The sequence below is a fragment of the Ictidomys tridecemlineatus genome, chromosome 3, assembly GCF_052094955.1.
Source record: "Ictidomys tridecemlineatus isolate mIctTri1 chromosome 3, mIctTri1.hap1, whole genome shotgun sequence".
Lineage (NCBI taxonomy): Eukaryota > Metazoa > Chordata > Mammalia > Rodentia > Sciuridae > Ictidomys > Ictidomys tridecemlineatus.
The window spans coordinates 44,900,603-44,928,547 of record NC_135479.1 but is presented as its reverse complement, the minus strand read 5'-3'; the positions used below and the strand labels follow the sequence as shown (position 1 = coordinate 44,928,547).

The following is a 27,945-nucleotide window of genomic DNA, read 5'->3' as shown; positions in this document are numbered from 1 at the left end:
CAAGCAATCCTCTTGGCTTAGGTGAAATAGCTCCTATTTGGGGGAGCGGTCACTGGGCTTTCCAGCTAATACCAGAGAGTGGGTAATGGGAGAAGCCCAGCCAAGGAGCTGCTGGGAGAAAGGGGAAAGGCCTCCCACCCTTTGACCTGGACAGGCTCAGGGTCCCCCATGGGTGACTGCATCAGCTCCTCTGGTTACCTGGGACAACAGGCATTTCCTCCATGGTTCAGCCCCTCCTCTTCCTGCCCCAACCTTCCTGGCCAACAGGCCTCTCAATCAGACCTGGACTGGACTGCTCCAGCTGTGTCCTGAGGAGCTGGACCAGCCATATCCCTTGGGGCTGGAGTTGAAGCAGAACCAAGTGGTCATCCCAGCGTGAGAGTGTAGATTCCTGGCCTCGGATCAGCCAGCACCAGTAGGCAAGCAGGCAGATCTTCTCAGCCCCGGCTCAGCGATCAGCACACTGGCTTTCCACAAAGCAGAATGGCGCTGCAAGTGGAGCTGATACCCACAGGGGAGATCATCCGCGTGGTTCATCCCCACAGACCATGCAAGCTTGTAAGATTGGGATGCTCTGGGCTGGGAGGAAGGGTGGCAGTGTCTCCACTGGGCCGGGCCAGTTCTGTTAAGCACGCCCCAAGGAAAGACATGAGCAGTAAGGATGGGTTCTGATCCCTGGTGGTTAAGAAACTGGAAAAGGAGTGAGTGAAAGCAGGGGATAAAGTATTAGGGGCCACCAGAAGCAGGATTTTTCAAAGCAGAGATCTGAGTTTGCATACTTCTTCCAGCTCCCTGTACCTCAGTAGGCTGGACTATGAACTGGACATAACAAGCAGCTGAGGGTGCTACTCTGAGGTCAAAGGAGTAGTGCAAGTAAACTGGTGCGTAGTAGGATTAATGCCTCCCCTTTCCCGCCCGTACCGCGGAACTGGGACTTCGGGATTCAAGGCAAATAGGATGCAAGGGTGAAGGCAGAAGAGGTAGTTAGAAATGGGGGAAGTACTGCCCTAGCCAAGAACGCAAAAGAGCGTCTGGTTTGCTCTTGGGATGTAAAGGGCCTTTAGTATGAGAAGGGGCGGACGCACCCTGCCACCCAGCACTGCAGAGGGAGCGGGATCTTCTGTAGGGTGTGAGCGTGTGCGCTTGTGACTGAGACGCGCCTCATCCTGGGAGCTTGTTTGCGGAGTGCGGCACCAAGCCTCAGTGGATGCAGGCTAGGGCTTACTTAGGCCAGGGCCAGCTAGGGTGGGGCGGGGCCCGAGGGCGCGCGCTCGTGCGCGCGCCTGAGTCTGAGCCTTGCCCGGGATGACGACAGGCGGCGGCCCGGCCCCTGGAGGGCCCTGGGCGGGGAGAACGTGCCCGGGCCACGGACTCCCGAGGCGGCCAAGCCGGGTGCCCCGGCCCCCGCCCGCACACCCGAAGAGCCGAGCCGGTAGGTATGATGGACAGGGCATGGGGCGGGTAGCAGCCGCGTGGGTGGCCCCGGAAGGTCTCCGCTAGCTATTGAGTTGGGGGAATGTGCAGGCGCCGGCCCACAGATGCGATGAGGGAGGCTGGGGTCTCTGGCCGGGTTGAGACTTAAGATCCGCTGGGCCTGGCACTTGCGGCTCCCAGGGTCCGGAGGCGCCGGGTCTCAGCTTCGTGTGGACTTAAGATTACTTGCGGATAGTGTGAAGGCGTGGAAGAGCGACTTAGGTCGCGGGACTCGGGCACCTAGGGCGCCCTTCGGGCCTCTCCCCCAGCCTTCTCTGCCTCTGGGTTCCGGAGAAGTCACCCCAGCCCCGCCCCTTCCCGTTCACCGCCTCCTGTGGGCTAGCAGCGCCCGTGACCGTTTGTGCCGGCTGGTGAGTGTGGCGAGTGGGGGGGGGGGGGCTTAAAAGATGAATGAAAGAGTGAATGGGTGACCAGTGGCTTTATTCAACTCCGAACGCTGGGACCCTCACTCACACTGCTGGGTTCTGAGATTCATTCAAACATTCAGGCGCCCACGAGGGGCTTATTGAATCCCAATTGGGTGCCTGGCTGAGTGTGTCTAGAACTGGAGCAGTCTCCTGGAAGAGACTGGAAAAGGAAACAGACGATTAGTGCTGAATGCAGTAAGGAGAGGGCTGTGTTGGGGGAAGTCAGGAAGGGGTTCTGGAGGTGATACCTGAGCTGTCTTCAAGGATGACTAAGAGTCAGTGAGGTGGTGAGGCAGAGTGTACTGGGCCAAGGAAGCTGCAGGTGCAAAGGCACAGCTTAGAAAGCCACGTGTGGCTGATGGCTGGCAAGGCAACAGCAGCTCCTCCTGGCTGTGTGAAGTAGTAGGGGAGGCAGAGAGGGAAGGGACTGCAGTCACACAGGAATGCAGGAACAGTAGGGTAAACTAAGGACAGTGGTGACCTCAGGAATTCATATGCTGGGACTTGAAGTTGGTGTGAAGAACAGGCTTGGCACGTGGTGGGGTGCCCTATAAACCTTCACTCCATTAATATGAGATGTTAATTGTCAGGTGTGCATTTATAAATAGCACAGGCTACTATGAGAAAATGGATTGGTGAGAGGAAGGCAGGGAGATCAGTTAAGAAGCTGCTATCTTGGTCCAGAACAGAAGCAGTCATAGAGGAGCAGAATGAAGTTTTAGCAGAATGTAACTAATGCAAGGAAGAGTGAGAGAGGAGACCAAGGGTTTAATACCAGGTCCTGATGATCAGCACTCTGTTAGGGGCAAGGTGCTCTGTTTACTTTGGCTGGACCCCCAGGCAGAGATATCTGGCAGGACAAATACCTGGTTCTGGAGCTACATTGTCCTTGGAGCAATCAGAGTAGATCCCTAATGTCCCTATCTTCTTCTTCCTATTTCCTCTCACAACAGTTTCCTGAAGCCTGGAACAGTCCTTGGTGGAGCAGCCTAGGCCTAGATTGAAGATTTATATTTATATATCTAAATTTATTTATATTTATATATCTAAATTTAGTGCCTTCTCTGTGCCCAGCACCAAGCTGCCAGTGAGACAGGCTGTAGTTGTCTTTCCACTACCCCAAGAGGCCATAAGGCTGCCTCAATGGATATAAGTTTGGGACTCCTCAAAGCAGTCCCTCCAGACTGCATGGCCCCGAGTGGACAGGGGGAACATTTGCAGCTGCCCACTCTCCCCCATTTCCACCGAGGTCAGGCTTGGAGGTACCTGGCCCACACTAGCTAAAGTGTATTTGTTGACCTAGGTCTCCTGTTGGCTCTATCCCCTGTGATGACAAACACCTCCCCAGGAGGGAGGAGATCCAGCGATGCCTTTGAAAAATAAGTCCTGGGACACTCAGACCACAGGTGCACCCCAGCCTGCTGCCAGCCCATAGGCCCAGAGCCATGCTTTGGGGTCTATAGCTGCCACCCCTATGGTCTACATTTCAATAAAGTCACATGACACTGACAGGGGCACCTGAGGAAAGTCACAACCTGGCAGGGTATCCCTGTAAACAATGTGGGCATTAGGGCAGCCCTTCAGAAGTAGAGTGTTCGGGTTCCCAGGTTCCAATTCTGCTCCTTTACAAGTCTAGAGACATTGAACAAGTCACTTCACTTACCCAGCCTCAGTTTCCCCCTAAAATGAAATAATATAGACCTCATGAAGTGGGTAAATAAGAACGTGCTAAGGACGCAGAAAGAACCTGGCTCTGTCGCCTTAATCGCGGCATCTCCCGCTCCCTAGCTTCTTCGCTTCCCTACCCTTCCTCTGGACTCACGCTCCTGCCCATAGAGGCGGAGCAGGCCCGTGGGGGTTGCCAGGGCTGTGGCCCGCTTCGGCCCGCAGGGCGGCGGCGACGCCCCCTCCTTCCGCAGCCGGGCGGTGGCTGCAGGGGCGGGAGCGGGCATCCAGAGAATGCGGCGGCGCTGCCTGCAATAGGGGAAAGCCCGCTGGACCCCTCCACTCGAGGATTCTCCTCATTCCAGCCTCTTGATGCGGTGGGGCGGGGCTGGCACTGCGGCCGCGAAGCTCCGCCTCACTCAGCCCCTCTTCACCCGGCCCCTCCTCTGCGCCTTAGTCAGAGCCCACTTAGGGGCTCTCTGGACCCTCTCCCGCTGGCTCTTATAAGGCACTCGCCCGCCTGGGTGGGCTTCAAGCTAGATTGTCTCCCGGCTCCTTTCTGGATTGTAGACCTGGGGGAACCATGGAGAGCGCCACCTCCCGCCCTGAACCTTTCTCTCATCCACCTCCTAGCTGTGGCCGGCGGCACCCAGGCCCCTTGCCCCCTCCAGAGGGCCCTATCTCCCAGCTGGTGCCCCCTCGCGGGGGCCCCCCTGGGCCTTAGCTCTGGCCAGGCTGTTGTTTTCGAGGTAATGAGCCTTCCCCTTGAGGCTGCAGCCCGCACCTGCCGCAGCCTTAACCCCTCTCCAGGGAGCCCAGATCAGACTGTGGGGAGTGCAGGGACTTTGGGTCCTGGCTCCGCCTTTTCCCCCTAGGACAAGTCAGTGTCTGCTGTGTGCGCCTCAGGTTCCTTATCTAGCAGGCTAGGGACGGGTAAAGTACTTGGGTGTTCTTTGTGACAGATAGACACGCCTAAGGGGCTTTCCCCACAAAATAAGAAGTATGACGCTCTGTCTCCAAGCATGTGTGAAGTGACTGTGGTAGAGAGAAGGAAGGGGAAGAGGGTAACGGTGTTGAGTGCCTGGGAAATGCCTCAGCGTTTTATCACAGCCTATTCCAACTACACTTCTGGCAGGTGTTAACCTCATTTTAAGGATGGAGAACAGATTCCGAAGAGATGGAAATGTAGCTTAGTGTTAGACCCCTTGTCTGCCGTGGCCCTGAGTTCCATCCCCAGCACTGGGGGGAAAACAAACAAAAAAATCAGCCACGATCTTTGAAAGCTCTAGCCATCACCATCTCCACCACTGATGGAATCTGAGCCAGAGCCCCCCACCCCCCAAACCAAAGGAGAGCTGATGCCTTCAGAGAGGGTGCAGATGCTGGAGGCTGATTTGGGGAGAAAAAGGACTTCCTGGAAGAGGGAATGCAGAGATCCTGGGGGACAAGACAGAAAGGTCCCTTCCAGAGGGAGAAAGGGAGGAATCCCTGGGGCAAAGAGGCCTGAGTGGGATGTCCAGGTTGCAGAAGGGTATTGGATTCAAACGTCAGGTCGGACGCGGGCTTCCCAGTAGGGAAACTGAGGCCTCCAGAAGGGCCAAGGACACTGCTCAAAGAAAGGGGGCACCTTGTGGCCGCCCCTGTTTCTGGGTTGCGCGATCCACGCCGACGAAAGGACCTAAAGAAATTTTCCCTGGGCTTAAAGACTCGCGGCCCGCCTTCCAGAGTGTGTTTGGGGGTGGACAAGGTCCCACACCCAGGCTCCGCCCGCCCAGGCGCGCCGGCCGTATTTGGACATTTCGTTCTATTTTTAACTTTCCCGGGACTCGAGGTTGGTATTGGGGGGAGGGAAATCCTGTTTCCTCTGGGACCCACGGACCTCGGTCCTTGTCCCACGCCTGGCCAGGCCGCGTAGTGTAGACACGAGCCCGGAAGTGAGTTCCGGGTCCGTGTAGACGCGGCGGCCTCGCGGGTTCCGGGCCCCACCCTGGAACCAACGACGTCCCTCCTGGAAAACCTGACTCAGGCGGAGCACCGGCCCCGGGGGGAGCCCCGCCCCCTCTCGCGCCCGCCCCCGCCCACCTCCTCTCCAGTTCCGAGGTCCCCTTTAGCCCCTACCCCGCCCCCGCCAGCTGGAGAGGGACCCCGGAGTCCGGGCTCCGAGGGAGGCCGGCAAGGTCCCTGTCCCGCGCTTCAGAGGCCAGCGAGGGGGCGGCGCGGGGGGCGGGCCTGTCCCTCCCTCCCTCTCTGACGCCGCCGCCGCCACCTCCGCGGCCGAGCCCCTGACCCAGAGCGCAGGCAGAGGAGCGGGGCGCAGGGCTGGTCAAGCAGGATGCGCTACCGGGCGTCGGTGAGCTGGGGTGGAGGGCAGGGCGGGGGTCCCGGGCCTCCCGCCTAGCGGCGCCGCCTCGGCCCTGCCAGGAAGCGGGCGCGGCCCAGGAATTTCGGGTGATAAAACGTCCCAGAAAGTTGCAGGGAGAGGAGGCCGAGGCGGGGAGGGTCGCGGGACTCGCGGGACGCTCGGACCCAGGGCCAGGCGAATAGTTCCTTGGGACAGCTGAGAACACTTAGACCCCTCGCCCTAGGGCAAAGGGGCGGGGACTATAGCCTTATTTGGCTGCAACTTCGGGCGGGATCGGAGTGCGGCAGTGAGGGATAAGTCTGGGAGTGCCAGGCCCCAGAGGAGGGGTGCCCCTAGCTGGAGATCTGGGCCATCTGTGGTTAGAACAGACCTGCTGATCTCTCTGGGATCTACACCCACCCCACCACCACCTTACCCTTTTCTGACCCTTGGCACTCTTGGTGTCAATTTCTGAGAGACCCCAGACTCTCTTTGAAGAAGAATCTCAGCACTGGGTATGGGATAAGGGTCTTGCTAAGCCTGCCCCATCCCTGCCCAACAGTGGCAGCTGGGCTTTCCCTGGTAAAACCCGGGCCTCCTGAGGCTTTTTAGGACTCTCAGAGGAGGAGGTTTCTGAGGAGTCCAGCAGCTGGAGGGGAGGGAGTGGTCCTAGCTATGGGAGGGAGAGCCAGCCCTTGAGGGGTGGATGTTAAGTCCCACTTGGGTTGGAGGCCCCTGGGGAAATCCCTCTCCTTGGAGGAGGAGCTCTTGCTTAGTCCCTAAGCAACTCTCAACTCCTGGAGCTTTGAGGAGTGGGAGCAGGAGAAGTGGCCCCACCCTGACTGCAGAATTCACTCTGAGAATTTGTCCTCCAAAGCACCTGTCACACGTGGCCCTGAGCTCAGGGACCTGAGGTCACCTGGTCTAACTCAACTCCTCCCTGAGAAGGAAGCAACCCTTAGAGAGGAGGGTATTTGTCCAAGGTCAACATAGCATTCTTTCTGCTTTTCCAAGCAGTTCTTTCTTAGGACCCACCTCTCCACAAAACCAGTGCCTTCCCAAGTCCGCTGGGCCCTGGGTACTCCTGTGTGCTACGCCCTGGTTCCATGTGGTCCCATATCTTTTGTGTGCTGGACTCCTGTTACCTGGGCCCTCGATACCCAGCATGTTCTGTGTTCTATGTCCACATGCCCCTATCCTCCCCTTGGGCTCACAGGTATGGTAGGAGAGTAGCCTTAACTGCTGGCTCTGACCCTCTCCCATGGCTCATTCTCTGCAGGCCCTGGGCAGTGACGGGGTGCGGGTAACCATGGAGAGTGCCCTGACTGCCCGTGACCGGGTGGGGGTGCAAGATTTTGTGCTGCTGGAGAACTTCACCAGCGAGGCTGCCTTCATTGAGAACTTGCGGCGGCGCTTCCGGGAGAACCTTATTTACGTGAGGCCAAGTGGGAAGATGGGAGGTGGGGGGTGATGCTGGGGGCACAAGAGGCAGGGCTGAGGGGGGAAGAAAGTATCAGGGGCCCCTGAGACAAACTTCTGACTCTCCTCCCCAACCCCTAGACCTACATTGGCCCCGTCCTGGTGTCTGTCAACCCCTACCGAGACCTACAGATTTATAGCCGGCAGCATATGGAGCGTTACCGTGGCGTCAGTTTCTATGAAGTGCCACCCCACCTGTAAGTGACTCCTTACCCTTCAGCAGTGACCTCCACTTCCCCTGCCATCCTCATGTAAAACAACTCCACTTAACCCTCACTCTGAAATGATCCCCCTTGGGTGAATCACTGTTCACATCTGCGAGGAACCCACAATTGCTTACCCTAGAGTTACTCCAGTCCTCACCCAGAGATGAATCTCTGAGCTCCAAATGAGTGGGACCCCTAAATCCAAGCCCAGCTCACACTTTTGACTTATTCTTCCAACTCTACCTGGACATGGCCTGTCAACCCTAATGACCTCTGACCCCCATTCATGAGGACCTCCTAGCCCTGCCTATGAGGTCCCCAACATCCACCTGAGTGACCCCCCAACACTCCCACTAGAGTGGAGTGATCCTCACAATCTTCCACCTGAAAGTGGCCCCATCCTCTACTATGAAATATCTCCCTTGGTCCATACCCTTGAGGGACCCCCAACTCCCAACCTCAAGAGTATCCCCTAATTCTATCCACAAGTAAACTCCAATTCAATATGGGAGTACTCTTGCATCTCCTACCCATCCATGGGGCTTCACCTGCAGCTACTTAATCTTCTATTCCCTGAATTCTCTGATGAATCTCTGCTCCAGGTTTGCAGTAGCTGACACTGTGTACCGGGCACTGCGCACGGAACGCCGGGACCAGGCGGTGATGATCTCTGGGGAGAGTGGGGCAGGCAAGACAGAGGCCACCAAGCGGCTATTACAGTTCTATGCAGAGACCTGCCCAGCCCCTGAGCGAGGGGGTGCTGTGCGGGACCGATTGCTACAGAGCAACCCAGTGCTGGAAGTGAGTGGACAGCAGCATCTGAAGAGAGGGAGGGACAGGGAGCGAATGCTAGGTGCTTCTAATTCCACTATCCATTCCTAGGCCTTTGGAAATGCCAAGACCCTTCGGAATGATAACTCCAGCCGATTTGGGAAGTACATGGATGTGCAGTTTGACTTTAAGGTATCTGTTGGTGTATCACAAGAGAGGGCGGGATTTTCCAATCAGTAGGCTCAATATTTGTTGAGCACCTACTGTGTGCCAGGCACTATTCCAGGTACTGCGGGCATAGCAATGAAACCAGACATAAATCCTGCCTCCTGGGGTAATAGGCAATAAACAGAAAAATAATAATTTAGGACATGGCAGAAATGAGGTTAAGGATGAGGAGCAGTTGGAATTTTAAATAAGGCAGGTAGAATAGGCCTTTCTGAGAAGTCGTGGTTTAGTAAATGCTCAACAAAGATGGGAGCAAGCGGGGCAGCTACCTGGAAGAGAGTGTGCAGGCAGCCAGAACAGCCTGTGCAGTGGGAGGATGCTTGGTGTGCTCAAGGTTAGCAAGGAGGCCAGACCTGTGGCCAGAGAAGAGAGCAAGAGGCCAAGGAATAGGAGGGAAGGCCATATGGTACAGTCCTTTTTGGATTTTTGTAAAACGTGTGTGGCGGGGTGGGAGGTGCTGGGGATTGAACCCAGGGCCTCATGTGGGCTAAGCACGTGCTCTACCACTGAGCTACCCCCAGCCCTACGAGAACTTCTTGAACTCTGAGTGGAAGGGGGTTTTATCAGAGGGTTTTGAACAGAAGCACGTTGTGATCCAACTTTCTTACTGAAAAGGTCACTCTGGCTGCTTTGTTGGTAAGGGAACTATGCCAAGCAGGGAAACCGGTTAGGAGGCTGATGTAATAATAATGGAGGTGACAGATGACAGTGGCTCAGACCAGTGTGGTAGCAGTGGAGGTGGTAAGCAGTGGTTGGATTCTGGGTATTTTAAAGTTTAAGGCAGCAGGACTGAATATGATTGAATCGAGGAAATGATTAAAAAAAGAGGCATCCAAGAGGACCACAAGCTTCTTGGCCTGGACAACTAGAAGGATATAGTTACTCTTGACTAAGATGGGGAGACAAAAGAAGAGCTAATTTGAGGAGTGGCGATGTCAAGCCTATTGAACTTAAGATACCTGTCAGGTACCCAAATGAAGCTATCAAATACATGGAGTTGAACCTGCCCATTTCTTGGATGAAGAAACTGAGGCCAGAGAGGGTGATGTGCCTGAGCCCAGACAGCTAGTGGCAGAGCTATAATTAGAGCCCAGGTCTGCAAGGGAGCAAGGGAAAGATAAGCTCTATTCCTCAGTCCCCCTAACCTATCCCCTTGCCATGCCCTGTCCACAGGGTGCCCCCATAGGTGGCCATATCCTCAGTTACCTCCTGGAGAAGTCCCGAGTGGTACACCAGAATCATGGGGAGCGGAACTTCCATGTCTTCTACCAGCTGCTGGAGGGAGGTGAGGAGGAGACATTGCGCAGGCTGGGCTTGGAACGAAACCCCCAGAACTACCTGTACCTGGTAAAGGTGAGTGGCTGGCAAGACAGGTGCCACCCAAAGGACACAGTGCCAGGGCTTGATAACCCAGCTTTGCCCTTTCTTCAGGGCCAGTGTGCCAAAGTTTCTTCCATCAATGACAAGAGTGACTGGAAGGTTGTCAGGAAGGCTCTGACAGTCATCGACTTCACCGAGGACGAAGTGGAGGTGAGGGCTCTCTGGGGACCCTCTCTCTTTCCTCCTACAATCGCTCCAAAATCAACTTATATTTTTAAAGCCGGTTTCTGCCTCTAATCCCCTCCTCTTCCCAGATGCTTTGTCATATATCCCCTGTTCCATCTGGCCATCTCTAGTCCCCCTCCTGGGGTTCCCTTCCCCCTTATAATCACCACCTGTCACCTTTCTGCTCCCCCAGGACCTGCTGAGCATTGTGGCTAGTGTCCTGCACTTAGGCAACATCCACTTTGCTGCTGATGAGGAGAGTAATGCCCAGGTCACCACTGAGAACCAGCTCAAGTACATAACCAGGGTATGTGTGGTAGGTGGGGGGCAAGAGAGAACAGGAGGGGCAGGGTGATTGCACCTTCACTGTGCCCTCTGTCCCTTGACAGCTCCTTGGTGTGGAAGGTTCAACACTGAGGGAAGCCTTGACGCATAGGAAAATCATCGCCAAGGGAGAAGAGGTGAGCCAAGCCTTTGTCACTGGCGGAGAGGTGCAGGTACTCTAGGGCAGCCTTCATTCCCATCGTTCTCCCTCCTCCTGTTCTGCTCAGTGGTCTTCTCAGCAGTGCTGGAGGGATATAAGATGGGTGGCTCAGAGAGGCACAGTGAGCTGGCCAAAGTCACACAGGAAGAGGGTGACAAAGTCAAGCTTAGATCAAGATTCTCGTGCTAGGGGCTGGGATGTGGCTCAAGCGGTAGCGTGCTCGCCTAGCATGCGTGCGGCCCGGGTTCGATCCTCAGCAGCACCACATACCAACAAAGATGTTGTGTCCGCCGAGAATTAAGAAAAAATAAATAAATGTTAAAATTCTTTCTCTCTCTCTCTGTCCCCCTCTCTCACTCTCTCTTTAAAAAAAAAAAAAAAAGATTCTCGTGCTCGCTTTGGCAGCACATATACTAAAATTGGAACGATACAGAGAAGATTAGCATGGCCCCTGCGCAAGGATGACACGCAAATTCGTGAAGCGTTCCATATTTTTTTAAAAAAAAAGAAGAAAAAAAAAAGATTCTCATCTCCAGGAATGATCACTTCTTCCTATACCACCTTCCCTCTGGTGTGGCTACTTTGTCCCCTGCTGATGTCCCAATACCACCACCACTCTCCACACCCAGGCACACTGGAGGCAGAAGGACAGGCTGGTCAGGACTTCCTGGTCTTCTTCCTGAGTCCAAAGGGGAGGTGGAATGGAAGGCACTCATCCTAGTCTCACTCTTTGCTACAGCTCCTGAGCCCCCTGAACCTGGAGCAGGCTGCATACGCACGGGATGCTCTTGCCAAGGCTGTGTATAGTCGCACTTTCACCTGGCTGGTTGGGAAGATCAACAGGTCACTGGCCTCCAAGGTGAGGACCTGGTCCACGCTGCTTCCGAGGCAGTCAGGGAGGCTTGTCAGGGAGGGCTAGAGCTGGGAGCTGGGGTGGCAGACACCAAGACCCATGCTCTTGGTTGAATGACTGGCCCTAGGATGCTGAGAGCCCCAGCTGGCGGAGTACCACGGTTCTTGGGCTCCTGGACATTTATGGCTTTGAGGTGTTTCAGCATAACAGGTCAGCATTGCCCTTACCCCTTGCCAGCCACTTAGTCTTACTGTCCTGGTCCCTCTCCTCTGTCCCCCTGCCTGTCATTCTAATGATCCCCCAGCCAGCCTGGGTCTGGCTCTGCATCTCTTACCTGACTGCTCAGGGGCCTTGTCCTGTCCTTCCCCTGGCCCTGGCCCTGTGTCCTCTGATGCGACTATGGGTTCTGTTTCCCCACAGTTTTGAGCAGTTCTGCATCAACTACTGTAACGAGAAGCTGCAGCAGCTCTTCATTGAACTGACACTCAAATCAGAACAGGAAGAGTACGAGGCCGAGGGAATCGCGGTGCGTGTGAGCTTGAGGTGTCCCTGTGCCACAGGAAGTCAGGCACTGGGACTCTGGGAGAAGGTGTGGGACCCCACGATGATGTCCGCCTTCCCTTTCCCTGCAGTGGGAGCCTGTTCAGTACTTCAACAATAAGATTATCTGTGACCTGGTAGAGGAGAAGTTCAAGGGCATCATCTCCATCTTGGTGAGTCCTCTGCTCATGTTATAGGCCAGATGAGAGAACATCTTCCCCTTTTCCTTTCTTTCCAGGCTGGTCCACAGAGGGCCAGGGTGTGGGGCTGGGCAGTGTGAGATGGATGGATGTTGGTCTGGTCTGGAAGCTCCCTGTGGGGGTTCCCTAGGCTCTGCTCCTTCTCCTGCATCTTTGTTTCCCCTCACAGTACCTAGAAGCTTCTGTGCTTTCCAGCCTCTCCCCTAGTACCTCCCTCACACTGTTCCCTCCTCTAGGATGAGGAGTGTTTGCGCCCTGGGGAGGCCACAGACCTGACCTTCCTGGAGAAGCTAGAGGACACTGTCAAGCACCATCCACACTTCCTCACGTGAGTAGGGTGGCAGAATTTCTGGGGCAAGGGCCCACTTGGGGCAAATCCTGTGGAAGGCTGGGTTCATAGTGATTAACTTCTGCTATAGGACTGGGGCCATAGTTCAAAAGGTAGAGCACATGCCTACCAGAACCTGGGTTTCATCCCACCGTCTGGCGCGCTGCCCCACACTCCCTCCCACATACAACCCCACCAGCCACAGGGAAAGTACTAAGTTAGGGAAAGTTGCACAAAGCCACCATTTCTAGAGCATGGCTTCCTCCTTTTTTTTTTTTTTTTTTTTAAGAGAATGAAACTTGCTAAGTTTTTTTTGGTTGTTTAGCTTCCTTATTTGGGACTCTTTTTTTTGTTTTTTTTGTTTTTTTTGGTACCAGGGATTGAGCTCAGGGGTGCTTAACCACTGAGCCATATTCTCAGCCCTTTTTATATTTTATTTATTTAGAGTCAGTCTTGCTTAGTTGCTGAGGCTGGTTTTGAACTCACAGGCCTTCTGCCTCAGCCTCCTGAGCTGCTGGGATTACAGGCGTGCAGCATCAAGCCCTACTGAGACTTGCTTTTTATTTAAAAGCAAGAAGGGATAGAAACAGAAGCAAGCATCTTTGTCTCAATTTGTCCTGTGTACTTTGTGCACATCATCTCTTAACCTATAAGTGATCTTTTAAGGAGACATTCTTGGTGTTTTCCCTATTTTATAGCGAGACTCAGAGTGAAGTGCCCAAGGTTATCTCACAGCTAGCTTGCAGAGCTGAGACTTAGTCCTGGGGCTATTGAATGCCAAAGCTTTGACTATTATTTGCTTAATAACATTAAAAACTTGCTTCTGCTAGGCACAGTGGTACATGACTATAATCCCAATCCTCGGGAGGATCTGAAGTTTGAGATCAGCCTGGGCAATTTAGTGAGTCCCTATTTGAAGAAATAACAAAGGGGACTGGGTGCTGTGGTGCATGCCTGTAATCCTAGCAACTCAGAAGGCTGAGACAGGAGGATCTCAAATTCAAGGTCAGCCTCAGAAACTTAGTGAGGCCATGAGCAATTTAGTGAGACCCTGCCCCAAAATAAAAAAGACAGGGTATTGCTGAGTGTGGTGGCACATACCTATAATCCTAGTGGCTTGGGAGGCTGAAGCAGCAGGATCACGCATTCAAGACCAGCCTCAGCAATATAGCTAGGCCCTAAACAACTTAGCAAGCCCTGTCTCAAATTTTAAAAATAAAAAGGGCTGGGGATATAACTTAGTGGTAAAGTTCCCCTGGGTTCAATCCCTAATACCAAAAAAAAAAGTTATAGGATATAGCTTGGTTGTAAAGTGCCCTGGATTCAATTCCTAGTGCCATAAATAAATAAATAGTTAAAATTTTTAAAAGAACTGGGGCTGTAGCTCAATGGAAGAGTATACCTTGCATGTATGAGGCACTGGATTCGATCCTCAGCACCACATAAAAATTAAATAAATAAAGATATTGTGTCCATCTACAACCAGAAAAAAAATATATATATATGTGAAAAAGGGCTGGAGGTGTCCCTCAGTGGTAGAGATGCTCTGGGTTTCATCCCTGGTGCTAAGAAAAAAATAGAAGCTAAAAAAACAAACAATTAAAAAAAGCTTGCTTCTGATTGTAAAAATAATATTGCTCATTAAAAAAAAGCTGGAATATGTGCAAAAGTCTCTTGTAACCCTGTCATCCAGAGGCCATCATTGTTAACAATTCAAGGCATTTCCTTCCTGCTTTTTTCTATACATTTTTTTCATAGTCAAGAATTTATTGTGCATAAGGCTCAGGATAATGTTAGATCCTCAGTGTTCTCCTATATCATCAAACGGAAAATTTTTTTCAAAATGCTTCCTCCAATGGTTCTAACCCAAAGGCCAAGTAAAAACCCTGTGGTTTTTACTTGGCCTTTGGGAGCCCCTGGCCAGCCTCCAGGTTTTTGCTGGAATAACTAAGGGCTGTCACAGACATCTTTGTGCCTTAACTCTTTGCCTGTATCTCTGGTTAATCTGCTTGGAATAGTTTTTTGTTTCCAGCTCTGGGGATGGAACCCAGAGCCTCATGAATACTAGGCAAGTGCTTTGCCACTGAGCAAAATCAGCCCTGAAACAGTTCTTAAAAGCAGAAAATAGGTTAAAGGATATAAACATACTTAAAGTGTAAGTAATATCTTGGTAAATTCCATTCTGAAAATACAGTGGGCAGTTCACTTTGGGCATAGTAAAGCAGCAGCTGGAAGCAATGAAATTAGCCTTCTGCCCTGTGTGCCTGGTAGTCCAGAGGCCTAGGTCCTGGCACTGTGTGACCTTGGGCAAGGCAGGCCACCTTCCTGAACCTCAGAGATCATGCAGGGGGGCTGATGTGGGAGACAGTGGGGTCAGGAGGATGAGGGTACACAGGGTGTACCTCCTGCTGTCTGCCACATGACTTGTGGGTTGTGGGGGCAGTCTCAGGGCATGTCTGCTCCCTACTGGGTGCTGGTTCCTACTCTCAAGGTCTCTTCAGCATGCAGGGGCATGACTTAGGTCAGCAATTTGTAGCTTCATGTCCTTGTCACCCCCAGGCACAAGCTGGCTGACCAGCGGACCAGGAAATCCCTGGGCCGTGGGGAGTTCCGCCTTTTGCACTATGCTGGGGAGGTGACCTACAGCGTGACTGGTGAGGATCTTGAAGCTGGATACCCCTGGGGACTGGGAGGGACACTCCCTCACCCCTCATCTGCCATCTCCTTCCAGGGTTTCTGGATAAAAACAACGACCTTCTCTTCCGGAACCTGAAAGAGGTGAGGAGGACATGGGGGTGACAGGGTAGGGGGCAGCTCTGTATGCCCCTGTGCCCAGGAATCTGTTGTGTCTGCCTCTGCTCCCAACTTAACCCCCTGTTCTGACCCCACAGACCATGTGCAGCTCAAAGAATCCCATTATGAGCCAGTGCTTCGACCGGAGTGAACTCAGTGATAAAAAGCGGCCAGAGACGGTGCGGAGGCTGTGGGACCTGAGGGAGCGTGTGTGTACCTGAGCATGGATGAGTGCCCACTTGGGCCTGGAGTTGGCATTGTGCATGTGAGCATGTTTGTTGGTGCCCATGTGCACATCTGTGTGTGTCTCTAAGAAGCTGCCCTTTGGAGCATCTTTGCCTACTTACAAATGTATGCCTGAGTGTCCACCTGTCTCTTAGGTGTGGACCTGTTTGTGTATGCCTGTTACTGTGGGGAAATCCATGTGTGTACACCTTTCCATGTGGGTGCTTGTGAGTGTTCATCTATCAGACACTTTGTAACAGACATTGCTAAGCACTGAGGATACAAAAATGTGCAGCTGGACATGTAATTCAGTAGTAAAGTGCTTGCCTAGCACCTAGGGGGCTCTGGGTCCCATCCCCAGGAACACACAGACAAGCAAAAAAGAAAAAATAGGTATTCTTACAGAATATGCACAGAAGAAGAGAGGGGATAGCCAACTCTAGAGGTGAGGTGGGTGGGAGGTCAGGGAGGGCCCCTGGAAGTGGAAGTATTTGAGATAACTTCAGAATGAGGAAGTGCTTTTCAGTCTGATGGACCCGTAGTGGGAGGGGGCACTGTAGGCAGCAAGAGGGTCCAACACAGACACACACAGGCCAAAAAAGGAGGTCAGCAGGAAAGGAACGTCACAGGGGAAGGGCTGGATGGCAGGTGTGGCCAGTGGTGCTAGATGCAAGAAGAGCTCTGCGGAGCTAAGGGCAGAGACGGACTGTTGAGCTTGCAGAGGAGTCAGGTAGCCCCTGTCAGTAAAGAGATCAGGAGGCAAGTAGAAGCCAGAGTGCTGAAGGCAGAGACATGCTTGCTAGGCAGGGCACCAAGGCATTGTGTTGCCCTCCTGGGACCCTGCCTGCTCCCTGCTGCTGTTCACCCTCCCTCACCCTGTGTACCCTCACCCTCCTGACCCCATTGTCTCCCACTTAGGTTGCTTGCCTACCCATTTCTGCCCAGGCCCCTCCAGAAAACCACAAATTCATACATCTGGTGATTCCCCACAACACACACAAGTGGGCCCTTGGTTGCCCAGACCCCTAGCCTTGCTCATTCTGTGTCCCTAATTCAAGATAGGCATCACCCTCTACCTAGTCCTGCAGGCTGGGGATCTAGCCATCTTCCCTTGTTCTTCACTCTCCCCCATTCCAACCACTGGATCTTGTTTATTGCCCGATTACTTCTCAACTCCCTCCTCTCCATCCCTTCCATATAACCACTGATCCACATTAATGATCATTCTCTCTCCTCTCTGCCAGCCAGCCTCCTTCCTGATTTCCTGGGTAACCAATCCATCTTCCACACATCTGTAGAGATATTCCAAAATGAATATCTTTTTATGTCACTCCCTCTCTCCAAATTTCTCATTGGCTCCTTAGTTTCCTCAGGATAAAATCCAATGTGTTCAGTGTGACTTACTGATGATACTGCCACTGCTTGCCTCTGTAACCTCACTTGGATTCTTGTATGCTTATAGCTCCCTGCATATATCAGCTCTTTGCTAAGGCCATCTCTCTTCCTAGACTGACATTTTTACCTCTTTCTTTTTATTTGAAACACTGAGAATTGAATCCAGTGGCACTCTACCACTGAGATACACCACCGTGCCTTTTTATTTTTTATTTTGTGGCAGGGTCTCACTAAGTTGCCTAGGCTGGCCTTCAACTTGAGATCTTCCCGCTTTAGCCTCCTGACATGCTGACATGGACCACTGTCTGGCCTGTCTTCTGTCCAGCCATTTCCTACTTATCCTTTTAATCTCATTGCCAGAAGATCTTTCCAGATTCCCTTTACACTCATAGACTAATGAGTTGTCCCTAATTGGTGTTCCCAGAACCTCCAGGCACACACCACTATTGTTTATTTATTTGTTTGTTTATTTTCTGGTTCTAGAATTGAACCCAGGGTCTTGCGTATATTAGGCAAGTATTCTACCACCAAGCCACATCCCCAGTTTTGTTTTGTTTTGTTTGGGACAGGATCTCACTAAGTTACCTGGCCTAACCTCAAACTCATAATTCTGCTTCGGCTTCCTGATTTGCTGAGATTATAGGCATGCACTACTGTGATTGATTCACCCCTGTTATTAATATAACCACAGGAGATTGCAAATTTTTGCTAAGCAGTCTGTTTCTTTACAGGCCTGAGGTCCTTGAAGGTCCTGCAGAGCAACATATAGAGACAATAGTTGAATGCATAGGTATAGGACTTGCTGTTTAGGAACGTAGCTCTGAAGTTCTGGGAAGAGTGGTTGCAAAAGGGAGATACAGAATGGAGGTTGCCAGGGGCCTGAGCAGGATTTTTAGGCTGGAGAGGGATAAGTTAAGGTCTGTAGCCCAGTCGGAGAGAGAGATGTGCAGAGTCGGACCCTTCCTCTATTGTGAGGGAGGAGTAGTGGGAAGAAGTAAGGCCCAAGCAGAGAGGAGGGCCACTGCAGGGGTCAGTAGCTTTGCAGGGGTAAGGCGTGTACACACACAGGTGAGCGGCCTTAGCCTCACTCAGACCAACTTTCTATTCTTCTGGGCTCGCCAGGTGGCCACCCAATTCAAAATGAGCCTCCTGCAGCTGGTAGAGATTCTGAAGTCTAAGGAGCCTGCCTACATCCGCTGCATCAAGCCCAACGATGCCAAACAGCCCGGTAGGCCCTCCGCCCCTACGGGGTTGCGGGGTCTGGGCCTCCCCTACAGGGATGACTGGCGGCTGACCACCCACCCCTTTACCCTTCCCCCAGGCCGCTTTGATGAAGTGCTGATTCGGCACCAGGTGAAGTACCTGGGGCTGATGGAGAACCTGCGCGTGCGCAGAGCTGGCTTCGCCTATCGTCGCAAATACGAGGCTTTCCTGCAGAGGTGGGCGGGGCTCTCATAAGAAGGAAAGGGGCGGGAGGGATCTCGGAGGCTCCACGAGGGAGCATCGGCCTTCAGAGTCCTGTTTTAGAGTTGAGAACGCAGAGGTTCTGAGCTGCTGTGGGACCCATACCGAGAACCACTTTATGCTGCAGGCCCAGTGTAATCCTTGGAAGAGACCACACCAGGCTTCCTGTAGGCCTTGTCCTCCTGAAGTACCCGAGGAGGCTGCAGAAGGCACGCATCCACAAGCCTATCACAAAACAGATGGAAAAGGGCGGGGCCAGAGTTTACAGGGAACTCAGAGAATAAAGCAGTTTGGTTATTCTGTGTTAAAGACCTGGGGAATTGATCAGTATGATTCCATCTCTGCAACTTTCTTTTTTTTTCTCCTCCCCAACCCTCTCCCCCAGCCCCCTGGGAGATTGAACCCGTGGCTCCACATGTTAGGCAAGTGGTCTAACATTGAATACTTCTTCAGCCCAGTTTTATTTTGAGACAGGGTCTCCCTAATTTGCCCAAACTTATGATCCTCTGGCCTCAAACTTATGATCCTCTCTTCCTCAGCCTCTCAAGTAGCTGGAGTTACAGGCATGTGTCACTGCACTCAGCCTATCTCTGCCATTTTCTAACCCTTGGTGTTAAGTAGATGAGGATGCCTTTGTTTCCTTATCTTTAAAATGTGCACGCGCGCGCACACACACACACACACACACACACACCCTCTATAAGCTGTGAACAAGTCAGTAGGAATACCCAGGAGATGCCCAGGGAAAGCTGGTAGGGACCTTCAGAGAAGAGTGTTGGCTGGGGTGTGGTTAGGTGCATGTTGCTTCTCCTATCTCCAGATATAAATCACTGTGCCCAGAGACATGGCCCACATGGGCAGGACGGCCCCAGGATGGTGTGGCTGTGCTGGTCAGACACCTTGGCTACAAGCCAGAAGAGTACAAGATGGGCAGGTGAGTGGTCCTCATTCCTGGTGGCTGGGTAGATATGAGAGGTGGCAACAAGGGGCTGATTATTGCTGCTCTCCCAGGACCAAAATCTTCATACGCTTCCCCAAGACCCTGTTTGCCACAGAGGATGCCCTGGAGGTCCGTCGGCAGAGCCTTGGTGAGAATGAGATCTACCCTTCCTGCCCCATTCTAGTCCCTTCTGGGGAACAGGGAAGAAGTCCCTACTTTTGCATTCCTTCTCCAGGAAGTCTGCCCCACCTACATTCAGCTCCCCCACCTCCTTACTAGCTCCAGCCCCAATGCCTACAATCCAGCCTGCGGCCTGGTCTCTGGATGCAAACTCTGGGCATATTCTCACATTCATTTGCTTTTCTTCATTTACTCTCATTTGTCCTTTCACACAGTAGCTCATTCAGCCACTCCCTCATTCATGCCACTCATTGAGTTCTGACAGTGCCAGGCTTGGTGACCCTGACCTCCAGCCAGTTGAATTTCTTTCCCAACCATAGCCACGAAGATCCAAGCAGCTTGGAAGGGTTTTCACTGGCGGCAGAAATTCCTCCGGGTGAAGCGATCAGGTTTGGGGGCCCAGGGTTATTTGGGGTGGTGGAGTCTTGGGTTAGGGTGGGCTACTGTGATAAGGAGATAAGAGGTCAGCTATCTGTGGTCCCCACAGCCATTTGTATCCAGTCGTGGTGGCGTGGAACACTAGGCCGAAGGAAGGCAGCCAAGAGGAAGTGGGCGGCAGAGACCATCCGGCGGTAAGCATGGGGACATGATGAAGGGCTGCAGGATAAGGGATATATGGTGGGGGATCCAGTGCCAGGCTTCTTACCCCAACCCTGCCTGGCCTGCCACCCCCAGGTTCATCCGTGGCTTCATCCTGCGCCACGCACCCCGTTGTCCTGAGAATGCCTTCTTCTTGGATCATGTACGCACGTCATTTTTGCTTAACCTGCGACGGCAGCTGCCCCGGAATGTCCTGGACACTTCCTGGCCCACTCCCCCACCTGCCTTGCGTGAGGTCAGTGAGTCCTCCCGGCTGGGTTAGGGACCATCAAAACACTTGGCAGAGGAGTGATTAGGGAGGGCCCAAAGAGGGAGGGGAAGTGGAGCAGGGCTACGAAGAATGAGTTTTAGAGAGAAAGTGCTCAGGACCAGAAGGACTGTAAAGTTGAGGAGGCCTTGCTTGTACAAAGACTTGTTGGTGGGCATATGTTGCAGGTCTTCAGAGGGAAGAAAGTCAGGCTAGGTAAATACTCTTGACTTTTCTCTTTCCCACAGGCCTCAGAGCTTCTACGGGAATTGTGCATGAAGAACATGGTGTGGAAGTACTGCCGGAGTATCAGCCCCGAGTGGAAGCAGCAGGTGTGGGGAGCTGGAGGCAGCAAGGACTAGCAAGTGGGGTTTGGGGGCAGCAGGCATCAAATGAAGAGTGCTGGCCCGGGGAAGCATTATACTTCTGATTTACCATGTAACCTTAGATGGATCCCAGGTCCCTATCACCTCATGCAGTGGAAGCTGGAGGCAAATAGTGTTCCTCTTGTGGGTTGTTTTAACTTGAGTGGTGAAGGCCTTTCAGTGCCCCACACTGTAAAGGTTGCAGATTCACTGTGATCAGTTGTTAATGTCTGCCCTAATCATGGAGTCAGATACTGATGGGTGATGTGCCTTGTGTTTGCAAACACAGTATTGATAAAGCACCCACCCAACTCAGATAATCTGTAGTAGCTTTGAATATTTAGCAATCAGTCCTCTAAGATTCCAAGCCAAAACTGAATCTTGGGGGCTCCAGAGCCTAACAGGTATTTGTTTTGGAAATCATTCCCAAAGTCAGGCCTGGATGCTAACAGTGCTGTTATGACTCTTCTGGGGAGCTCTCTGCCTTGGTTGGTTGGGGAAAAGGCAAAGAGAGTACTGGTGGCTGGTCCCAGTTTCCTGGGACCTGAGAGCAGCTAAGGGAGGGTCTCCTGATTTCTGAAGCTGGGCCTCCATGCTCCCCATTTTCCCCACCCCCTATAACACTCCTCTACTCCCCTTGTTTCTTCAGCTTCAGCAAAAGGCAGTGGCTAGTGAGATCTTCAAAGGCAAGAAGGATAATTACCCCCAGAGTGTCCCCAGACTCTTCATCAGCACACGGCTTGGTGAGCCCCTGATTTTTTATTCCTCCAACCCTCCATCATGGCCAGGTGTGGTGGTACATGCCTGTAATCTCAGTGCCTTGGAAGGCTGAGGTAGGACGATCACAAGTTCAAGGTTAGCCTGGGCAATTTAGTGAGACTCTGTCTCAAAATTAAAAATATTTCGGAATGTGGCTCAGTGATTAAGCACCCTTGCGTTAATCCCCACTAACCCAAACAAACAAACAAACAAAACCATCCTGTTTCCCTCTCAACTTCTCTGACTACTCTCTCCCCCATCTGGGTTGCAGGCACAGATGAAATCAGTCCCAAAGTGCTGCAGGCCTTAGGCTCTGAATCCATCCAGGTGAGACCCTGCCTGTAGTCCCTAGCCCAGCACAATTCTGTTGCCCAAGGTCTGGAAGTGGTTGGGTGAGGGCACAGGTGGAGGATAAGAAGGTCATCCCAGGGGCTGGGGATATATCTCAGTTGGTAGACTGCTTGCCTTGCATGCACAGATCCTGGGTTTGATCCCTAGCACCAAAAAAAAAAAAAGAGAGAGAGAGGGTCATCCCATAGTTGGGCACAGTGGTGCATGCCAGTGGCTTAGGAGGCTGAGGCAGGCTGATCACAGGTTCAAAGCCAGCCTGAGCAACAGTGTGGTGCTAAGCAATTCATTGAGAGCTTGACTCTACATAAAATTCAAAATAGGGCTGGGGATGTTGCTCAGTGGTTGAGTGTCCCTGAGTTCAATTCCCAGTACCCCCCAAAAATGAGAAAATGGCAATAAGGTCATCCCTGTAGCTGCTTAGCCACTCAGTCCCTTCCCTATCTCTCACCCTGCCCTCTGTCTTCAGTATGCTGTGCCAGTAGTGAAATATGACCGCAAGGGCTACAAGCCTCGCTCCCGGCAGCTACTGCTCACACCCAGCGCTGTGGTCATCGTGGAGGATGCCAAAGTCAAGCAGAGGATCGATTACGCCAACCTGACTGGTCAGCCAGAGTCCAAGGCTGTGTAGGGAGGGACCCTGCTCTGATCTTTGATCCCTGACCTCTGCCCTCCCCCCTTAGGAATCTCTGTCAGCAGCCTGAGTGATAGCCTCTTTGTGCTTCATGTGCAGCGTGAGGACAATAAGCAGAAGGTGAGCCTTTAGGGTTTAGGAGGTGGGAGGGGTCCTGTAGCTCGGGACAAGGCTTGATTCCTAAAGCTGTCTTGGCCATTCAGGGGGATGTGGTACTACAGAGTGACCATGTGATTGAGACACTCACCAAGACAGCCCTCAGTGCGGATCGTGTGAACAACATCAACATCAACCAGGGCAGGTAAGGCATTAGAGGTGGTGAGTGGGCTGTTTCTGAAGCTAAGGACAGGGCAGGGACCCACCCTAGGGAGTCTTTCTCTGTGAAAAAGTCCTTATATGCTCTTTTCCCTCTAGCATCACATTTGCAGGGGGACCTGGCAGGGATGGCATCATTGACTTCACACCTGGCTCAGAGCTGCTTATCACCAAGGCCAAGAATGGGCACCTGGCTGTGGTAAGGCCAGCAGGCAATACCCTACTTCCTACTGATAGTCCTTGGACTAGGGTAGAGCCTCTAGTAGCCAAGCTTTCCTTGGCATGCTGGGCAGAGCCTGGGCATTTCAATCGTGGTCTCAATCCGAAGGGCACCATACCACCACCCCCTTTATCCTATTGCCCATCCATGAAGGGCCAGAGGGGCCATTTGAGAACTCCCATGAGGAAGCTCATAAAAATGGCAGCAGAGGGCTGGATGCTGTGGCATATACTTATAATTCCAACAACTTGGGAGGCTGAGGCAGGAGAATCACAAGTTTGAGGCCAGCCGGGCAACTTAGCAAGACCCTGTCTCAAAAAATAAAAAGGGTTGGCTGGGATGTAGCTCAGTGGTACAGCACTCCTGGCCTGGGTTCAGTCCCCAGTACTGCAAACAAAATAAACAAAAAACACCTAACAATATGAGGTTGTAAGGGAGAGCCAGGCTGATTGATGGTGGCCTAGATGGGAGGAGAGCCCCCCTTGTGGCTAAGGCAGCAAGTTTTCCTATGGGAGTAGGTCTAGAGTCTTGAGAAGTGAGGCCACTAGACCCCACCCCACCCTAGTCTGCTATTGTCTGTATTTAACCTGGGACAAGTACCCAGAGCAGCTGCTGCCCATTCACCACTTTGACTTTTCCCACACCCCCACAGGTGGCCCCACGGCTGAATTCTCGGTGATGAAGGTGCCCACTGGACCCCCTCCGAACTCTCAATGCTTTGCTTACCCATTCTCCCCTTCCCAGTTACCAAAGACTCGAGCTTCCAGACAGGGACCCAGGGACACCTCAAAGCCCACCTGCAGCCTCCTGCCTCCTGCTCACTCCTCTCTCAAGGAAACAGCAGGGGCTATGGAGCTACCCCAGGAGTGGGCCAGGCCGGGCCACAGCAATAGGAAAGCCAGGGCCAGAGCAAGCCATGCCAGCCCAATGCTGATGCCAAATATGTGAGAGAAGGGAATTTTTGCTGAGATTTTCTCTGAGATTTTTTGATGCTTTATAGGAAACTATTTTTTAAAAAAAGCCATTTTCCTATCCCAAGGCACACTGGATGTGTTTTTCCTGACTCAAACAGGGCAAGGAATGTAGCTGAGAGGTTGGGTGGTCTGGGCTGTGGGCCCTCTCCCCTGGCCAGGCCACCCTCTCCTCGTTCCCTTGGCACCTTGTCTGTCTGTCTGCCTGCCTGTCTGTCCACATATACCTTTTGCAGCCCTCTCTGACCTCCACCTGGGGGCTGAGACCACCTTTGCCTGCCTTCTTCCTGCCTTAAGAATGCCCTTTTAGGGTCTGAAGGTATAGCTTGATGTTAGAGCCCATGCTTAGCATATGTGAGGCCCTGGGTTCAAGCCCCAGTATAAATAAAAAAATGCCCTTTTAATATTGTCATCCCCAGTCTGAGGGCATCCTGGGGTGGGAAAAGAAGTCTTAAACCATAAAATTTGGAAAACTCAGATTATATAGTCTAGCCACCTGGGGTAACAGAATTAGAGACAGAGGCCCAAAGAGGAAAAGGGACTTGACCAAGGTCATACTGTAGGTTGGGGCAAAACTAGGACTGCAGCCCCATCCTCAGCACACTTCACTGCCACTCCCAGGGACAGGGGAACCCCATAAAACATGGGTCATGTCTTAAATGTGCATCTGGCTCCCTGACCAGCAATCACCCTTAGGGGCCACCAGTTGGGAGGAACACTTCTGCCTGAGTTCATGCCTCAGGATGACATCTCCCTCCCATACACTTTTGACCCAGTTTAAGATTTAGAGTCTTTACTGGCCTGGCCTCTGCCTGGCTTGTGTGCATGGGGAAGGGGCTGACCTTGAGAAGGGGCTGGCAGGGGCATCACTTCTTTCTGCTGCTTCCCCTCTGTCCCAGAGGGCCTGGGGGCTGCCCAGCTGCCTCTGTGCCCTCCAGGGGTCTCAGCCCACTGCCGACACTTTTGCAATCTGGAGAAACACTAAATAAAGCAATATGTGTTTGCCAGCATGGTCTCCTTGTGAATATTAGGAAAGAAAGAGGTCAGTCAGGGACTTTGTAATGCAATTTTTGTCTTCCAGAAAAAAAAAAGGGGGGGGGGGAACAGGGCTTCCTCCCTAGGGGCAAGAGCAAGAGTTGCCAGTGGCTGCACTGTGGATTCACTGCCCAGTGCTGTGGTCTGGGAGCAAAGAAACCCAGAGGCCCTGACTGAATAGTTTGGCAGGGCAAGCCAAGCTGCCGGACAGAGGCCCAGTCCAGTGTGGTGGTGCGAGTACCAAAGGAGAGATCAGCTCCTGTGGGCAAGAGCAATAAACATTTTGTAGAGAAGAAATTTGAGGCAGGTCCTCTAGTCCCAATTCTGTCAAAAGGGATAAACCCAATCCAAACTGATCTAAGCAGAAAAGAAAATTTGTCAGCATTAGCAATTTAACAATCTGGGATGGGGGTACTATTTCTAGGTGTTCAAAGGATACTGTCAGGGATGTATCTGAAATCGGCTCTTGGCTCAGTTTTTCTCTGTGGAGATGTAAGCAGGTACCACCCTCAAGGCAAAGTGACAGCAGCAGCTGCTAGTGGCTCTAGCCTTGGAGGATAGAAAAAGAAAGTGCCCATTCCCCAATAATTTGAAAGTCTTGGGAGGTGAAAATCAGTGGACCAACTTGAATGAGGTCTAGGCTCCCATCCAGTCCCTGAAGTTAGAAAACTGTATTTTGATTGGCCAGACGTGGGTCATGTGCCTGTCCTGCAGCTGGATGCTACCAGAACCACACCCAACCGTAAGGACCAAGAGTAGAAGAGAGTAGATGACTCTCCAAAGGAAAAACAGTGTTGGCCAAGAAGCTAGGAAGTGAGTGCTGCAGGCTGCAACCACAGCTCATCAGCAGGCAGCTAAGGGCTTTCCCAAGGGTAGGAACATTGTGGGCAGAAGAAATGGCACATGCAGGACTTAGAAGCAAGGAAAAGCTTTGGTGTGGAGCGGGGCTTCAGGCTACGGGCCTAGGGGTTGAGATTCCTCACCTAGGATTTTCTTTTTCTCTTTTTTTGTAGTGGGGATTGAACCCAGGAACTACATCTTCAGTCTTTAGTAGTTCTGAGGATTGAACCCAGGGAGTCTTTGCCACTGAAATTATGTCCCCAGCCCTTATTTTAATTTTAAGACAGGACCTCACTGAGTTGCTGAGAGTCTCACTAAGTTGCTGAGGCTGGTCTTGAAATCGTGATCCTCCTGTCTTCACCTCCCAAGTCACTGGGATTACAGGTGTACACCAAACCATTGTGCCAGTTTAGGATGGAAGTTCTCAATGAGTACCAAACAATAGATTACTATTTGGTGCCTGTTGTCATCCTGTGAGCACATATATATTTGATACCTTCCCCTAAATTTTATTTTCAGAAAAATGAAACCACCACAATCGTTTATCTACTCTTATCAGTAGTAACATTAGTTCCATGAAGCACATAGATAAGATAGACATTGAGTTCTATGCAATTACAACTTTATAACTGTAACAACACTTCCTTCCCTAGCAAATTGGAGCGTCTGCAAATGATTGATGTCACACACATAAGGCAGGGGTCAGCTGAGGTGATTCTTCCTTTTTTTTTTTTTTTTTTCTGGTATGGGGATTGAACCTAGGGGTGTTTTACCACTGAGCTACACTATACCCTCAGTCCTTTTATTTTGAGACCAGGTCTCACTAAGTTGCTGAGGCTGGCCTTGAATTTACAATCCTCCTGCCTCAACTTTCCATATGTCTGGGATTACAGGTGTGCACCACCATGCCTGGTTTCTATATTTTTTAAATTGGTGTTATTTTACTTTATTTGGACCATTATTTTGTTCATTTATACGCAGTGCTGAGAATCGAACCCAGTACTTCACACATGTTAGGCAAGTGTTCTACCTCTGAGCCACAACCCCAGCTCCTGTAATTTTTTTTTTTTAATACAGTCTTGGGGCTGGGGATATAGCTCAGTTGGTAGAGTGCTTACCTCATATGCACAAGGCCCTGGGTTCAATCCTCACCCCCTGAAAGAAAGAAAGAAAGGAAAGAAAGAAAATTGCTGAAGCTGGCCTTGAACTCCTGATTTCAAGTGATCCTCTTGCCTTAGCCTCTTAAGTATCTATCTGGGACTGTAGACATGTACTGTTGTGTCCAGTGACTCCGTCCTTTTGAAAGGTAACCAAGGATGAATTTTGACCTTAGCAGACATTCTGAGAGAAATCTAGGGGATCTCTGCCAATTTTAAGAAGCCCATTTTGACTCTTCATTCATTTCTCCATCCAGCCAATATTTACTGAATGGCTACTGTGTGTTAGCCTCTCCTTTAGGAATGGAATGAAGGAAATCACTGACTTTGTAGGGTAGGTCTCAGGCTTATCAGGGGACCAAAAAAGCCATTATAGCTAAAATCCTTAGGTATGAAGGAAAGAGGAGGGAAAAGAGAAAATAAAGGAAGAAGGGGCAGGATGGACCTATTAAGTTCTTGTCTCAAGGCCACTTCTGATCCCATATCATTGGCCTCTGGATTTGTAGACTCTCTGTGCCCCAAGTAGGGACACAGCTGGGCATGGTGGCATGCACCTACAATCCTGAGGTAGAGGGATCATAAGTTCAAAGCCAGACTCATCAATTTAGTAAAGCCCTAAGCAACTTCACAAGACCCTGTCTCTAAATAAAACAGGCTGGGGATATAGTACCCCTGGGTTAAATTCCCAGTACCAAAAAAAAAAAAAAGGGACCATATTTTAGTGACTGGGTTTCCAACTCAATTATGACTATTTTACTTTTATTTTTTATAGTGTGGGGATTGAACTCAGGAGTCCTTTACCCCTCAGCTACATCCCAGCCCTTTCTATTTTTTATTTTGAAACATGGTCTCACTAAGTTGCTTAGGGCCTCATTAAATTGCTGAGGCTGGCCTTGAACTTATAATTCTCCTGGCT

The 27,945-nt window shown here is 51.8% G+C and overlaps 1 protein-coding gene and 1 non-coding gene across 5 annotated transcripts; both read left to right on the top strand.

The window, feature by feature from the left end:
- Positions 1-272: 272 nt before the first annotated feature.
- Positions 273-25,004, top strand: Myo1c (myosin IC). 4 transcript variants are annotated; one of them, XM_005327893.5, is made up of 32 exons: positions 273-558; positions 7,187-7,342; positions 7,468-7,583; positions 8,195-8,393; positions 8,475-8,555; positions 9,765-9,944; positions 10,023-10,121; positions 10,330-10,443; positions 10,526-10,597; positions 11,360-11,479; positions 11,601-11,683; positions 11,894-11,999; positions 12,106-12,186; positions 12,450-12,541; positions 15,101-15,195; positions 15,273-15,319; positions 15,433-15,513; positions 18,077-18,182; positions 18,276-18,393; positions 19,239-19,352; positions 19,430-19,506; positions 19,859-19,927; positions 20,026-20,110; positions 20,214-20,373; positions 20,634-20,717; positions 21,400-21,493; positions 21,781-21,836; positions 22,327-22,462; positions 22,541-22,611; positions 22,695-22,792; positions 22,906-23,005; positions 23,679-25,004. In XM_005327893.5, the coding sequence occupies exons 1-32, from the start codon at positions 484-486 to the stop codon at positions 23,703-23,705; spliced, it is 3,192 nt and encodes a 1,063-aa protein (XP_005327950.1). In that variant the 5' UTR covers positions 273-483; the 3' UTR covers positions 23,706-25,004. The 4 variants fall into 4 exon arrangements, with proteins under 4 accessions (XP_005327950.1, XP_077898740.1, XP_077898741.1 ...); XM_078042614.1 differs by lacking the exon at positions 273-558 and adding an exon at positions 1,275-1,432; XM_078042615.1 differs by lacking the exon at positions 273-558 and adding an exon at positions 1,285-1,436.
- On the top strand, positions 11,010-11,116 carry LOC120884707 (U6 spliceosomal RNA). The gene has a single exon (XR_005727118.2). It is a non-coding gene; the product is annotated as a U6 spliceosomal RNA (small nuclear RNA).
- Positions 25,005-27,945: the final 2,941 nt, after the last annotated feature.